General features: G+C 36.2%; 1 protein-coding gene across 1 annotated transcript; it reads left to right on the top strand.

The window, feature by feature from the left end:
• Positions 1-247: 247 nt before the first annotated feature.
• On the top strand, positions 248-15,777 carry LOC104546573 (ribosomal protein S6 kinase alpha-6; the record flags this gene model as incomplete). The annotated part of the gene is made up of 11 exons (XM_010191994.1): positions 248-305; positions 3,810-3,926; positions 7,511-7,592; positions 8,407-8,487; positions 8,996-9,075; positions 11,505-11,611; positions 11,894-11,931; positions 12,949-13,091; positions 13,919-13,989; positions 15,174-15,262; positions 15,713-15,777. Coding segments are annotated over exons 1-11 (918 nt in total), but the record flags the coding sequence as incomplete, so codon positions are not given.
• Between the last annotated feature and the right edge of the window lie 93 nt (positions 15,778-15,870).

The raw sequence follows: 15,870 nt of genomic DNA, 5'->3' as shown, positions 1-15,870 counted from the left end.
CAATTAAATACTATGGAATGACATGAACAAAGGGATTTACATGATACATAAGGGAGATGCTAAATATAACTACTAAGCAGTAGTATTTGTTTGAAACTACAGTTTTAAATTAGCAACGAGAGCACCAGTTTTCATTTGTGTGCTCTGAAATGTAAATTGGTCAAATTATGAGCTCGGCTTATTTGAAATTCTTAGGTCTTAATGTTGTTTTTGTTTCTTTATCTTTTCTTTCTTCCCCTCTCCAGCTAAATGGCCTTAAAATGGCAGATGAGCCCATGGAAGAAGGTGAACCATATTCCTACCACGTAAGTATGTTTGATAGATGTTCAGTTCAGACACTCAGTAACGTGACTTCCTTCTGAAGCCAAATTTTTGCATTCCATGCTCTTTAATAACTTTTGAACCTATCATTTTATTTGGCCGGATCTGAAGAGGCTCCAAGTCTCAAAAGATAATTTGGAAAATTGGTACCTGGGTAGGGGCCATAAGTGCCTTGTTTGGGAAAGTTTGCTGCATGAGGCAGCACTTTATGGAGAAGAGATCCTGTGTAAAGGAGAGAGCATTTACACAGCCCTCAACCTCAGAAGATACTCAGTCCAACCTTGAACCTTTTACACAAAGTGCTTAATGTGGCTTTAATACATTGACATCTGTTCTTCCTTTGTATTTTTTAATGTAGTTGCTGCACGTTCATCTAGAAGGTACTTAATAGCTGCTATTTTAGAACAGAATTCATTTTTACACCAGTATGTTAATTTGACTTTAGAAATATTGCAGGTAAACCCTGTTGAGCATGATGTTTGTCCAATGCCTTGGTGATACACATATTTAGGAGATGGTGAAGATCAGTGTTCTGCATGCTTGGACTAAACTTTAGGCTAATTCTCTGTGTTGAAATGCCTGACTTTGCTTGGAAGAATTGACCATCAGTTTTCGTGCATCCATGTATTTCAATCATCCATGTATTTTTGAACAGGATCGTGGGAGAAGTTATGAAGTAGACCTTGTTGCCAGCTGTAACCACTGCTCTCTGTTGCAATAACTTTTAAAGTATGTGATTTGGAGAATAAACTCTTAGGGGTAGAGAAGTGGTGCTCGTACATTTCCTGGTGTGGAGTGTCGTGGTTATCTCACACACAGCAAGGAAAGATGAGCAGTGGGTTGTAGCAGTGTTTCACTGTACTTGAAGCAGAAAGGTGTTGCTGAGCTCGTTTGTTGGGCGCTGGGAGCTGTGTACCAGTCAAGCTGTAATGAAGTGAGGTGGCATGAAGCCATAACCAATTGCAGTGTTTCTGTCAGTGCTTTGTCTTCTGTTGAACCTGCTGGGAATAGTTACCTCTTGTGCAAGGTACCTCGGCAGGAGCTGCTACCTGAGCCCAGGAATAGATTTACTGCTCGAGCAGCAGAGTGCAGAATCAGATAACGAAATTTGCAGTTCATGGAGGCTAAACTAGAAATGAAAACGAACCTGGCTTATATATCTGTTCAACTCTACCTGCTCATTTCTTGTTGATGATGCGGAGGACTTTTTATACTTCAGTCATGCCAATTTTTAGTACTTTAATGATAGTTAAGTAGGTGAAATTAAATAGACATTTTTTGTGAAGGTAAAACACTTGAGGAAAAAAAATAACTCATTTGATACATCTCAAGTAATTCTTTATTTGCATGGAAAACAGGTTTCTTTTCAGTTCATATTTAGAAAGACTCTTGTCAGTCTCCGCAGCAACCACATGTGATGTTGCAGGCTAATGACTCAAGGTGGGTGATAAACAGAAGAACAGGTGAACTCTTCTCTTCTCCTCCAAAGGTTCACAGTGTTAATGAATACAAATTCGGATTCGAATGGTGAAGGAAAAAGGCTTCTAAATAGTTTTTTTACATATTTCATAGAAAGAACCAGCCATTAGGTCTGTTGTACAGCTTGGTGTATAGCTAGATGAGTTGCTGCTTTCATCTGTTGTCAGATGACTTGAAATGCAGGCATGTGTTTAAAAAAATAAATAAAAATTAAGATATGTGCATCTTTCCTATGAATACATACATTCATACTCAACAAGATGTATGGGTGAAAGGAAGTTGGGATGCATATACTGTATCATCAGTGCATGTCAGCTGGTCTTATGTGAACAAAGAGGGAAACGAAGTAGCTTAGAGTGTGAATTATAGAATTAACTTTGTTATCCAGCAGCCTTAACACCGACCTTTGCATGGAAAGCAGGTAGAATAAACAGGCCTTCCCAGAAAAAAGTATGAAATGAGAGATGCAGGGCATGGGAAAAGATTTTTGTGCCATAACAACTGGACTGCGGTGAATATACTAAGTTGTTAGTTTGGATCCTTTTTTCCCAAACAAGGGAATTCATGCATAGACAGTTAATGAAGTGTAGGGATTGGCTCACTTTTAAAAATTTTTATTATTCGGTAAGCACATACACATTTAGATTTCTACCCTGAGTTTCTGTGTAACCTCACCTAGACTATTTATTCTAGATACTTCTTTATCAAGTCTGATAATGCTGCCTATACGTTTTAATGCATGGTCTTGGGCAGCAAGACTTTCTATGGTCAACTTGGCTATAGAATGATGTTCTTTCCTAAAACCAACTGTTTAGTCAAGGGATCAGGTCTCTTTCTGGTGGTGTTTGTACCTGTCATTGAGGGAGAGCAGTGTGCTGTAGGTGGGCAGGGTGTTCTTCTGGTCTCTATTAAGAGTAGCCTTCAACAAGAAGAACTAAAGAAAGGATAAGAGGACAGTTAATAACGATTTGAGTACCCTAAAAGCAAAGTACTGCAAATTGGATGGGATTTTCTGTTGCAATTGGGTTGTAATTGCTGTGTGCAGGAAGTTCACTGGTGTTCTTGATAGGGCCGATGGCTCTCGCTCCTTTCCTCCATGCAAGCTGAGGTTGCTGCTGCAGGCCTTAGCATCTTGTTTTTAGTTTCAAAGGTATTTATTTTGACATCTCACTTGTTTTGGCTCACAGAAACTTGTCTTACACCATAAAAGTTGCAATACCTCATGTGATTTGTTTTCATTGTGAATGTTTGTCTTTTCACAATTGTAGCTGCTGTGCCCTGCTCTACTAAAGATGAGAGCAACAGGAAAAAGTCAGGAGAACCCTAAATTTTTTACCTACCTCAGAATTACCCTTGGCTTTCTGAAGGAAGTCTCCTCACAGGGTGGTCTTTCCATGAGCTCTGCACCCCAGAGCTGGGTTTTTCTGTTGGCTGTAAAAATTTGCAGAGGTCTTGGGATGACTCATACCTTATTTATGCTCTTCAGACGATGCTTGTTCCTTTATCCACAACTGGTTGACCATATTTGTTGTTTGCTACTGTGAAAAGCAATAATTACCTGAAGTGATGAAATTCACTTTAGTTTTCATTAAGACTATTTCAAAAAAGGGAAAGATGAGAAGAGTAATCACTGGGACTACTAAAGGCTACTAAAGCAGAGGTGAAGCACAGAAGAATCATCTTAGACTTGGTTTAAAAATCTGTCTGTTTATTCCTTTCATGTAAGAAAATCTGGCTCTGCTGTAGTTGTAATATTTACAACAAAAGGAAATGAGCATTCTTTGAGAATTTTACTTCAGTTTAGAAATTTTAGATGCATTTATTTAAGAAAGGATGGATGGGAAAACTCTTAATTTGATCAGCTTTCTATTAATGCCTTATTAGAATTCCAAATATTTTATTAAAAAAAACTCCACAGCAAGAAAAGAGCAGGCATTTACATGCACTTCTAATGAGAGTTTCTTAATTCAGGCCTGTTCATTGTATTTTTGTTTGCCTTGAAATAATAGGATGAAGGAAGTGTGAAAGAAATTCCTATTACACACCATGTGAAAGAAGGCTGTGAGAAAGCAGATCCAGCACAGTTTGAACTCCTTAAGGTTCTTGGACAGGGATCATTTGGAAAGGTAAGATAAGAAACTTTGTTTTCATCTGATGTCCACTTTGAACCTGCTTTGTCTTATTAATGTTTTACTTCCCTTGCTTTTATAATACAACAAGGTTAAATATAAACCTAACAAATCTGAGTACAGGTACATGCTCATGGAAATATCCCTGTTCTGGAGGAAGCTATCTGTTACTGTTTTGCAGTTTTCCGATGTGGGTTTTTTGGGGTTTGTTTTTACTCCAATAGCCTTTCTGACTTTGGTTTTTTAGAGGAAAAGCGATGTCTTTCTCCATAGACCTATCCAGGCAGTCAACCTGGGAAGGGATAACTCAAGTATATTTTTTTTGCATTAAAAAAAAAAGGCAGTGCCGTAGCAGAGTTGCTGGGAATGTCTGAGGAGTTAATGACAAATTTTGTCTTTTTGCAATCTTGTTCTGGACACCAAATCGTATCAAATGGAAAGGCAACAGCCTCAGTCTCTGGGCAGAAGAGTGAGTCAGTAGCAGATTTGAGGAGGTTTGCCCTGGAAAGTTACACTTTGCTTTAAGTGAACAGAGAGACATGTTTGTGGTTCATCTGGACTTGCATCTGCAACTTCATGGGAACAAAGGCACCGACAGCAACGAATTTCACTAGCTGGGTTATGAAGTTAGGGGTGGGTTTTGTGCACCAGCTCTGGTGTTAAGCTCTGTTTGTCCAATGCCATGGCTGTTTGAAGTAGTGTTTTCCAACAGCCTCAAGACTTTATTGCAGCATCCAGTGAGGAACCAGAATCAACAGTATCTGTGTTCCCTATAGGTTGCCTCAGTAGACATTTACGGAAGAGATGGTGATGTGTCTTATAGTAATGGCACTTGACATGCTGTGAATGTTTGACTTCTTTCAGTGCATGAAATCTGCATTGATGTAGATACAGAAGAATGATTGTCATAGTTTGGAACTTGAACCAAAGTAACAATCAAGTAAATAATCTGGAAAATACATTTTAGTTTTTATATTCTGCTGTATTTGTCAAGTGATCTACAGCCAAAAGACACTAAGTGAAAAATGATTCAAATAGGTTATAGAAGAAACAGAGCAAATTTTTTTGTTAAAATTTCTTTTTGTAAAGTGCCACTTGGTGTCACGCTGCAGAAATTAAATTAAAAATCAAATGTCTCAGTCACTAGTTTGAAACACATTAATTGAAATGTTAATTCTAGTGTATAGGAAGCTAATTTATTTTTTAAAACCAGGCTGTTAAACTAGGTCTTTTGCAACTCATAAAAAATGAGCAATCAGCTTTACGTATGTTTCCATTTTCCCATTCTTCCGCTGGTTTTGTCCATCTCATGGCAGGGACGAATGTCTGCATATTGTATGAGAGGGCAAAAAAAAGATAAGGTGTTAGGAAGGTGTTCTGTGAATAAGTGATAGTTCAGAAAAGACTTCTAAAATATTTGTGTTTTATAGCTTCAGAAACTCGTCTTTATCTGGTGGTGTTGGCTGTCAGTTGCGTCCCATGCTTCTCGTCTTTAGAGACTGAAAAGCTCTATGCATTTATTACTCCTAACTTGAGATGCCTTATACTACCTTAGGGTTCAGAACATCTGGTATAGTCATCTTAGCCCTGACTCAGACAGACTCTTACTTCGCAGAGTCCAGACTTGTGATAGCGTAAGGAACGCTCTGGGTTGGTGAGATGTCTGTTCTGGAGCTTTTGAAACCTGGCAGTGCTTGGTTCAGAAACCAGCTTTAAGAGTTGGCCAGTAGCTGTTGCACATCTGAACAGAGCTCTTTTTATCTTGTATTTGTTGCTTTCCATCAAAAAGAAAAACAGTGAAGATCAATGTCTGCTGCCTTTGTAGTGATTGTTTTCTCTCTGCAGTTCATACTTCCCAGAGACCTCCCTTTGGGTTTGTTTGCTCTACCCCAGCATAGTGCTACAGCCCATACTCTACCTGTCTCCTTCATCGTCTGTGCACAATTTAACACTGCTTTGCAGAAATAAAGGGTTAAACCTACTGGATTTCTCCAACCTTGGATAATGTTCTGAAGCTTCAGCACCTGGTTTGCTGAAAATGGTCTTTGATTTGCTTTGGGCCATATTTTGATAGCACTCCACGATTGAACAACCGACCATTGGGCCTCTGCAAAATGTGGGATTATGAAGGCTTTGTCTGCAAATTCAATAGATGGTGCTTGAGTAGTTTTCAGTGTCTATTTTGGTCCTTGTTAGCTACAATTTGTAACTTATACAGGAATTTCTTACATTCTCATAAGCTGCTAGCTATTAAGCACTGAAAAATTTGTACTTGTTTATTAATGTTTTGCTTTATAATTGTGAGTGTATTAATCTACAGGTGTTTTCTTGTTTGCTGGAGTTTGAATTACTCCCTTTACTATTTGAGCATCAACATCATATAATAGGAGAACAGTGCTCTAGGTCAATCACTGGACAAAACTTGAACAAAACAAAAAGCCCAATAACCTTGAAACATGGTGATATTTTTCTTCTAACAAGAGCTTAAAATAAAAACAACCCCTCTCCCAACCCTGTGCAACTTAGTGACAGCGTATGAATTTCTGATTCTAGAATGGAATTGTTAACGCTGACAAGTTATTGTTTGGGTTTTTTTAATAATTTCTAAATATTTAGTAATTTCTCACTAATTATATATGTAAATAAATCAGATGAAAGTCTGAATAAGGTAATATCAGAGAGGCAATATCGGGTAGCTTTTGGCATTCTTTTGTGACTCGTACTTTTTATTTTTTACAGTGCAAACGTTCCTCATAACTAATAATCACTGTTACAAGAACAACTTGGAAACAGGAGAACATACCAAACAATTTTGTAATTTGAAAGACCTAGTAGTTAGAATATTAGTAGAGATACATGTATTTGTACTGCATTACTCTGTCTAATATTATGCTTTTCTTAGTGTCAAGTTATATACCATCTATCTTTAAAATGTCTCTGGGGAGAAAAAAAAAAAGGTAGAAAAACCTGTTGGAGTTGCTATTCCAGAGGGCAAGGGTGCTTTGATCTTAAATGGCGAGAATTCAGTCATAGAGCCTGGTACGTACTGGAGACTTGGCTCTTAAACTTCAGAAATTTCTTAGGAGGTGGCAGAATTGTCATTCTTCAAGGAAGTAATATAAAGAAACAGATTTATGTAAGTATTTACAAGTACTTATTTAAACAGCTTGCTATGGGAAAGAATGTATAGTTCGTGACCAATCTGAACATTTCGGAGCTTGGTGGTGCGTGTACTTCTATTCTGATTAAGGGAATGCAGTTTTGCCCTTCTGTTAAAAGTGTGCGCTAAAGAAAGAACACTGAAAGATGCCTGAAATTAATAGGAGGCTTGAAAATGCTTTGTGATAGTTGAGTATTTGATTACCGAGCTTGCTTATGCAAAAGGCTTTCTATGGCTATTTGGCATCTTTTTGTTCCTCAGTTTTTCAGGAATGGGATGGGACTAGTGACATGCTATCTCCTTGTCTGTATTAAGGAAGTTAAATGTAAAGATACAGTAATGCTTTTTTTAGTCAGGTTGATTTATTGCTTACATAAAGTATTTTTAGCAGTACTGTGAAAAATGGGATTTATATTACCAGGTCTTCCTTGTACGGAAAATAATTGGTCCTGATGCTGGGCAACTTTATGCAATGAAAGTATTGAAGAAAGCTTCTTTAAAAGGTACGTGTGTCTTTTCAATTAGAACCTTAGAAAATGGTTTTCAGTGCACCTGTATATCTTAAGTGAGATAAAAATACTTCTTTTTAAAAGCTTTTTTAAAAATCTTAAATGTATTTCCATGAGTTCGTAGTTCTTCTCTGATAGCAGCTTTTTTCTAGAGTAATTTGTAAGTTCATGTTTAAGAATTATTTTAAATCTGGCCAGAAAGCCTTAATTATAGGATTCCTTCAAAGTTTAAAATTGCATTGTTTAATTCTGTTTAGTCTTTTCATTATATTAAAGCAAATTAATTTCATAAACCATTTTTCTTTTGTCTTTTGTGAAGTTAGAACTCGACTGTGGTTAAAATTAAGTTGCTCCCTCCTGTTATGGGTGCCTTAGCAAGCAGCTTACTTTAATGGATGCAACTCCCTTGTGTGTAAAGAAAGACTGTTACTAGTTGAAGGGAAAAAAGTAATCTTAAGTGACAGAAAATACGTATTCAGTATAGATAGTTAATTCAGAGTTTGAAGTTAGCTGCTTGGAAATGTAGGTGTGAGCTTTTTTTTCTCAAAAGTAATATGGTTTATCACAAAACATTGGGATATGTTGGGAAAAGATGAAGACAGTAAGGATGAAGATGGGGCAGGTAAGCAACAAAATAGAGTTTTGCTGTTTGAAAGCATGTGCTTTGTGGGAGACTTAAAAGCTCAATAAGTTAACAAGGAAAAGTATTTTAGGCAGCAAAGACTTTCCATCTGCTAATTTCTGCTCAGTCTGTGTTATACCAAATACATTTGTCTCATGCGACTGTTTTTTTTCTTCTCCCCCTCAGTTCGGGATAGAGTTCGTACAAAAATGGAGAGAGACATATTAGTAGAAGTAAATCATCCATTTATCGTCAAACTGCACTATGGTTGGTATTTTTTTTGGCCCATTTTTCATTACTTGAAGGTATAGCTGATCTTGTTCTTTCTCTGTTTTGTAGTGTCCAAATTAGGTTCTAGCAACTTTAACTTGAAGTAACCTAAAGCTTTTACATACACATGGATTTACATTCCTTTTTTTAAGCCCTGTGATTCAAGGACTTGGAAAAATCTTACAAGTTCTGCAGAGGTGTTTGTTTTTTTAATGTTCATTGAGTAAAACCAAACCACAGTAATTCACATACTTGGTGTTTCCCCGTTTGACAAATGACAAATAAAAGAACAATTATGATCTCTTATGACTAAGATTGCCCTCTGTGAAGAAGCAAGTAATCATTCAATAAAATACCTCATGTGCTGCTGAATTATTTCGGTTCCGTAACAAAAGTGTTGCCTTTCTCTGAAATGTCCAAGTTGTAGCAGCGTTCAGATCTATTTTGTAGATAATCTTTGTCATGCAACTGTTGATTCTTTTTTTAATTATTCTTTTTTTTTAAGCCTTTCAGACTGAAGGGAAGCTATATTTAATATTGGATTTTCTCAGGGGAGGAGATGTGTTCACACGATTATCCAAAGAGGTAAGTACCTAAAATTTTATCTCCACTCACTTTAGACAAGAGGGGTTTTGTTTCCTCTGTAGTTATTTCCTCCTTGTTTTGTGTCAGTTAAGTTTTTTAATAACTTAGTTGAGCTTCCCTTCCATATTCTAGAATAGATGTTATAACCTTAAGAAACAAGACTGTGTATTGATTAGTAGCCTAAGTTTTAATTTGGTAACTGCAAAGCACTGTTCTTTTGTCTAAAAATGTGTTGTTGCTTGGAAACCTAACTGAAGTAAATGAAGACTTAGCAGTAGAGAAAGGGGATGTCTAGTACTCATAGGGAGCTTAGGTGCTCCTGGAAGCCTGCATTGGTAGGAGATTTCTGCTGCATTATAAAATTTCATAATGCTGTAACACAAATCCTAATGCTTAAACTTACAAAGCACAAACATTGAGTATTTTTGAGACCATTCCCCTTCATCTAACATTGGCATGCAACTGAAACCTGAATTTTTATTTTTTTTTTTCAGAGAGGGCTTCAGAGGAGGAAATATGGTGCAGCCTGTTAGGTTTTTTTTAACACTTACCATCAAATATTTATTGTGTGTTACTTGGGTAACATAAGTTCATGTAAGAGAACATGTTCGCATTAGGTACATGAACTTACGTTACATAAGTCTTATGAACACGATTATAAACTTTTCTTTCTGCAGACCTTTCATTAAGATCTATATTTTTAATGGCAGTTTCTCAACAATTTCACAGTAAAAGAGCTTTTCAGTGTTTTCACCAGTGCAAATACATTTATATTGCTAACCCATAGGAAAAGTCACTTTCTTAATGCAAAAAGTGAATATCTGACTGATTTTTTCATGACATGGAGGTGGTCATATCCCCAGTATGTACGGCCATGAGCTAGGCTTTTCCCCTCATATACTATTTGTAAAAATAAAGCTTTACTTTAGGAACAGGCCAAAATGAAGGAAGAATTTAAAGGGTGTTTTGTTTTCCTTCTTTATAAAAAGCTGACCTTGGTAAAAGAGTGATCATGTGTGGGAACTGAGCTCAAAATTAATTAACCTTGAGGCTAATATGGAAATTAAAAGCTTAAACAAACTGACCAACTTGTACAGGGTTATTGGAACAGTAGGTAGGAAAGAAGTCAGTCTCTGCTTTGGTATAGGGTGTCTAATTATAGAGGAAATTCTGGTATAGCAGGAAGAACTGTTCTGTTGCACTCGCACAGCTGGAATTACTGAGTGTGCAATATTCTTAAATAAGGGGTGCAAGTCTGTCCATAATAATACGAGCTAGGTGGTTGAAAGAGGTATGTATTCCCTTTGGGAATAAGTAATAATTGTCAAGTTTTCTTACTGTTAAGTCTCTGTGGTTTTTTGGAAGACTTCAGTTACTGTCCACGATGGCTTTTAAGCATATGTGTATATAGATAAGAAAAAATAAATTGTTTTTTTATTATTTTCTGGTGGGAAGGCAAAGGTTTTTTCCAAAAGTATGTGATAAAACAAGGACAGTGGACAATACACATGAGGGTAAATTCCCCATGGCATTTCATGCTTTCCACACAAGAGTTATTTTAAATCAATTTGGTTTAGTATGGGGTTATTAAAACTCTTTTGTTAGTCTTTAAATACTAATGTGGGCATGAGTGTTTCAGCTGTGGAAGTGAAATGAGTATGTAGTGAAGTTTTCATCGGTAACATTTAATGAAATTGATTTGCATCGTGTTTAATTTGACACAGAAAGCAGTTTTAAATGAAATTATTACTGAGAGATTGTACATTACTATTTGGCATCATTGTATTGAGATTTGCATTTTGACTGTATCCAAAAGAACAAGAAAAAACCTCGGATATAGATGAAAGCAGTATCAGCATTACTCTTTAAAAACCATCAAAGTGAAACACTGCAGTTTTTCACGTCATTACTTTCACCAAAATGTTGTATTTTGCATATGTTTTTCTAAATATTGTTAATATGAATCCACAGAGTCACCCAAAACAGCAGTTGTATACTAAATTTTATGATGCAGTGGAAAACAGTCTGTATAGGATTGTGGCAGAAAGAGGAGGAGGAGTACTAGTAGTAGCAATAATAATAGTAGTAGTAGTAATAATAATAGTAGTAGTAGTAATAATAATAGTAATAATGATGATGATGATGATGATAGTGGCTAAATAGCTATAACTTACTACCTTAAAAGTCAGCTAATGCTCTGCAGTAACTGCTGATGTATTTGTTTAAGTATTGCAGGTAGTTCTTTTATATACCTGATGATTAGCCTATGTTAGTACATCATTTCTGTTAGGTGAATTTATGAACTACGAGTTCATAAGGTACTTCTAAAGCTTATTTTGCAATTTAGGCAGACAGGACTATTTTTGTTAGATTACAGTTTTAAAAATTGAAGACAAGATCAGAAGGTAAATCTATACAGTTCTTATTAGGTTATGTTTACAGAGGAAGATGTGAAATTCTACCTCGCAGAACTGGCCCTTGCTTTGGATCACCTTCACAGCTTGGGAATTGTGTACAGGGACCTGAAGCCAGAAAAGTAAAGTAAAATGTATTTTACCGCTATTACGTGTATTTTGTTTGTCGCTTTACATTTTCCACTACAGTTATGTAAAAAATTAAAAATATTTTCATTAGACGATGTAAACAAATATAAAATGTAAAAAATACGTCTGTGACTTAAATGAAATAATATTGGCTTGTTAAATTAATAACGGGAGTTGGAGATGTTAAAATGTTAACTATTATATTTTCAATGTTAACTTGTATTTTTAAATTTTATATGTAAACATTCTTGGTGAATGTGAATTTTAATTTTCAGCATTTTGCTTGATGAAGCAGGACATATCAAGTTAACAGGTAGGTAACACTTATTAGTGCAGCACTTTCTGAAGATATTTCTATATAAGCTTTTAGTTAAAAGCCCGAGATGTATCGTGATGGCTGGGATATGTGTGAGCTAGTACTTAGCTGTTTAGAAAATTTCTTATTGGACGAGCTTTTTATAATAAATCTGTATCCCTTTCCTGTGTAGTGTATTTTGTTACAGTCTGTGACTATCTATGAATACTTTATCTGATGGATTTGGTCATTTACCAGATCCTTATGTCCATGCAGGTTCCATGTGGCTTTTTTTAAGGAACTTTTAGGATTGAACTGGATTTAAATGTATTAAAATTCTCACTTCTTCCTGAAAGTGGATAGAATAATTGATGGGATTATTGATTAGCAATGATCTCCCCTTAGAAAAAGGGGTGCTTGAGAGCCTTGAGAGTTGGACAAATACCAAGGACTTGCGTATTCAATGGCTTTTTTTGAACAAGGTAAAAAAAGTGTTCTGGGAATAAAGGGAGCAGATATGCAAGACTCTACAGCACTTGAGTCAGGTTGCAGAACCATGTTGTCTTATGTAACAGCATTATTTTTAGTCTGATTTTATTTATTCATCATCCAGTAATACTAGACCATGCAGGCTGCGTTCTCTTTGAAACTTATTTTTAATATAGCAGGCTGTAAACAGAGAAAATTAGAACTTTGGATTATAGTAAGGCTCTAAACATGTAATATTTCAAATACTGAGTTATTATTTTGAGTGGTAATATTGATGGCTCTTCATCAGTTTAACATGACTTAACAGAATGGCTTTGGTGATGTTATATTGTAAACTAAATGTCTGAGGTATCCCTAGATGTCTGCAGCTGATTGTTTTGTGAAGAGCTAGGATAATCACATCATATTCGTGAAAGCAAACAAACAATACCTGTCAACACTTTGATTTTTGAAATACCATATACAGCACTGTGGGGGGTTTTTTGAGTTTTTTTTGTTTTCCTGAAGTTCTTTACTGGCTGTATTCTTGTAATGCTGTTGTTGTAGACTTTGGACTCAGCAAAGAATCGGTAGATCAAGAGAAGAAGGCCTATTCTTTCTGTGGTACTGTAGAGTACATGGCACCTGAAGTTGTAAACAGGCGAGGGCACAACCAGAGTGCTGACTGGTGGTCCTTTGGTGTTCTCATGGTACTGTATGCTTCTCTGCTTACCTTGCGTAAGGTCACAAATACTCTGCATAAGTGAATGTGAAATAAATGCGTTTAAAATGAGCTTCTCCAGATCTAGTTATGAATGCTTGGGTAAGGGGAAGAGAGAATTCAATCTCTCTGATTGAATCAAATCTGATCTGAAATAGCAGCTGATTTGACTAGAATTTACTTTTCATGTGCTTAGCTCTGCAAGGAATACTTACCAGAAACCATAAAAATAATTTGTGTAGTCCATTAGTAGTTTAGTTAGGTTGCAGTCAGTGTGAAACTTCACGTTGTATATTTATTTCATGTGTTACTTATTAGTTAAATTAAAAAAAAACACTGAAGACTTGATTTGATAGAATATTGTGTTTTGGTAAGGATAAGCCTGTTGAATGAACATGGAGTAGTGAAATCGGCTGCTAGCACTTACACCTTTGCTGTGATGTGTCAGAGCATCAGGCTGAAATACATGTATGTTTGCATTAAAAGTAAAGTCGTGTTTCAGAAATTATTCTTCTTGCTGTTTTCAGAGTACGGCAACATACAAAACTTGGTTATGGAGGAGATTTTATTACTTTTTAATTAAAATAACTTATGGGTGTAAAGTATTCCTACATCATCATTACATTACACTTGCCACTTACTATCATGTAAACTGCCAATGAGAACAAAATTTTAGATTTGTGAGCTTTTTTTGTCTTTTAAAAGCTTAATGCAGTATGTCTACGGTAGCACTAGGGAAGAATATAGTACTTAACGCTTTGTTTTAGTAACTGGGGGGAAAAAGTGTTGATTTAGATTAACATTTGTTCTTTTCAGTTTGAAATGCTTACTGGTACACTACCATTTCAAGGTAAAGATCGAAATGAAACTATGAATATGATACTGAAGTAAGTATATCTTCTTACTTTTTGGACACTCAGAAAATGTAGTTTTTAAACATGTTTTAACAGCTTGTTATAAATCCTTGTGCTTGAAGAGCATTACGCCAGAACAGGAACAAAAAAGCCAAGCCCCCTCCAACAAGGTTTAACTCACAGACCATGCAAAGACTGTTAATATCTGCAGGATTTAAAATCTTAGGGATGAATTTGTATTTTCATTGTAGATGTGTGATTAATACAAAAACAATACAGAGAATTAGAACAGCATTATTTATCACTCCTGGTTATGCTCCCTGGCCACTGTTACAGCATACGTGAGTTAGTAAGCAGCAGTTAATCAGGTGTTGGTGTGTGTATATATGGAGAGTTCACTTAAGTGCTCACATTTCTTGTGTTAAATTGCCTCAGTTACAACAGAAGCTGTCCAACAAGATAAACTGGGTAAACTGGTGATTAGTAAGTGAAGTGGGGCAAATATGTTCTCAACAAAGAATTTCCTTTAGTCAGCGTGCAGAGCCTTGGGCATTTTGAGGGGGTGATAAGGAAGGAGGTGAGCAAGCAGCTCTGTTCTCCCCAAAATTTGGCAGTTTGAGCTTACCCTGGGTATGGATTTGCCAGGAGATTACCTGTGCAAGTGGATGGATCAGATCCCTACCTTCACTTGGCACTCTAAGTGGTACTGCAGTCCTGCAGGAGAATTTCTTGCCTCTAGCATAGTTGTTTTCATAAAATAAGCTTGGTGAAGTCAGGAAGCTTTTATATAATAGCTTAATGAGCTGCTTCTTGAGGCTTTTAATATTAGCAATCACTTCAGGGGCAAGTAATTTGGGATTTGGTGGGTCTCTTCTGGCATGGATTCTGATAGAGGCATTTTGGTGATAACTTACTGGTGGCATGAAATTATCTTTATGTATTCCTCAGAATTGTTTTACTCTGTTTTAGCCTAAAGCTTGTTTCGGGGACTTGGGTGGGGTTTGGGGGTTTTGTCTGGTGTGGTGGGACTTTTTTTGTTTGGTTTTGAAAGCCACTTGTGAAAACTTGTGAAACTGAAAAGCTGATGAGGTAAACGTGCACACTCTGCAAGTCTTTGTAATGTGTCCTTGATAAATCAGATTGTGCAGTGGAGTCTACGTAGACGATTTCTAGTAAGGTACATTTCTTCTTCTTACTTGTTCTCTGTTTTCCTTTAGAGCAAAGCTTGGGATGCCTCAGTTCCTCAGCCCTGAAGCACAAAGTCTTCTGAGAATGTTGTTTAAAAGGAACCCATCAAATAGATTAGGTTGGACCATTTATTTGAATCTTTGAAATAAAAATAGTTTATTTGAGATGACTTTTTTTAAATAAAGTAGTTGCTAGAGGCTCTTAAGCTCTGCATGATCAGTAAGATTTGGGTTTAGATACCATTTCTTATTAGCTTGGATCACCATTTCCTAGATCTAGCTAATTAATGATTACTTGTACCAGTGACTCTTAGCAGTAGGCCAAAGCTTTGACAGTGTCAGAGCAAAGCATATTGACTCTGTATTTCTAAGCTTCTTGTACTCTGCCTCCCTGATGAGGTGGTCACTACTTAATAGAGTATTTTACATCCTTGAAATATTTTTGTATTTACAGTTCCCTCAAGTAACCATGTCTATGCAAATTTTTTAGAAATGAACTAATTTTTAGTGCCATTTTCTTCAAAGACTGTACACAAAAGTGTTTTAAATACGATATTTTCTTTGTTCAGGAGCTGGTTCAGATGGAGTTGAAGAAATCAAGAGACATCCTTTTTTTTCTACTGTTGACTGGAATGTAAGTAGAAAATGATCTGAATAATGAAGCTGTTTCTAATTTCTGTGTGTTGTAGCATTATAAGTATTTGCATCTGAATAGGGTACAACAAAC

The sequence above is a fragment of the Mesitornis unicolor genome, unplaced genomic scaffold, assembly GCF_000695765.1.
Source record: "Mesitornis unicolor isolate BGI_N332 unplaced genomic scaffold, ASM69576v1 scaffold28949, whole genome shotgun sequence".
Classification (NCBI taxonomy): domain Eukaryota; kingdom Metazoa; phylum Chordata; class Aves; order Mesitornithiformes; family Mesitornithidae; genus Mesitornis; species Mesitornis unicolor.
This window is presented reverse-complemented; position numbering and strand designations above follow the sequence as displayed.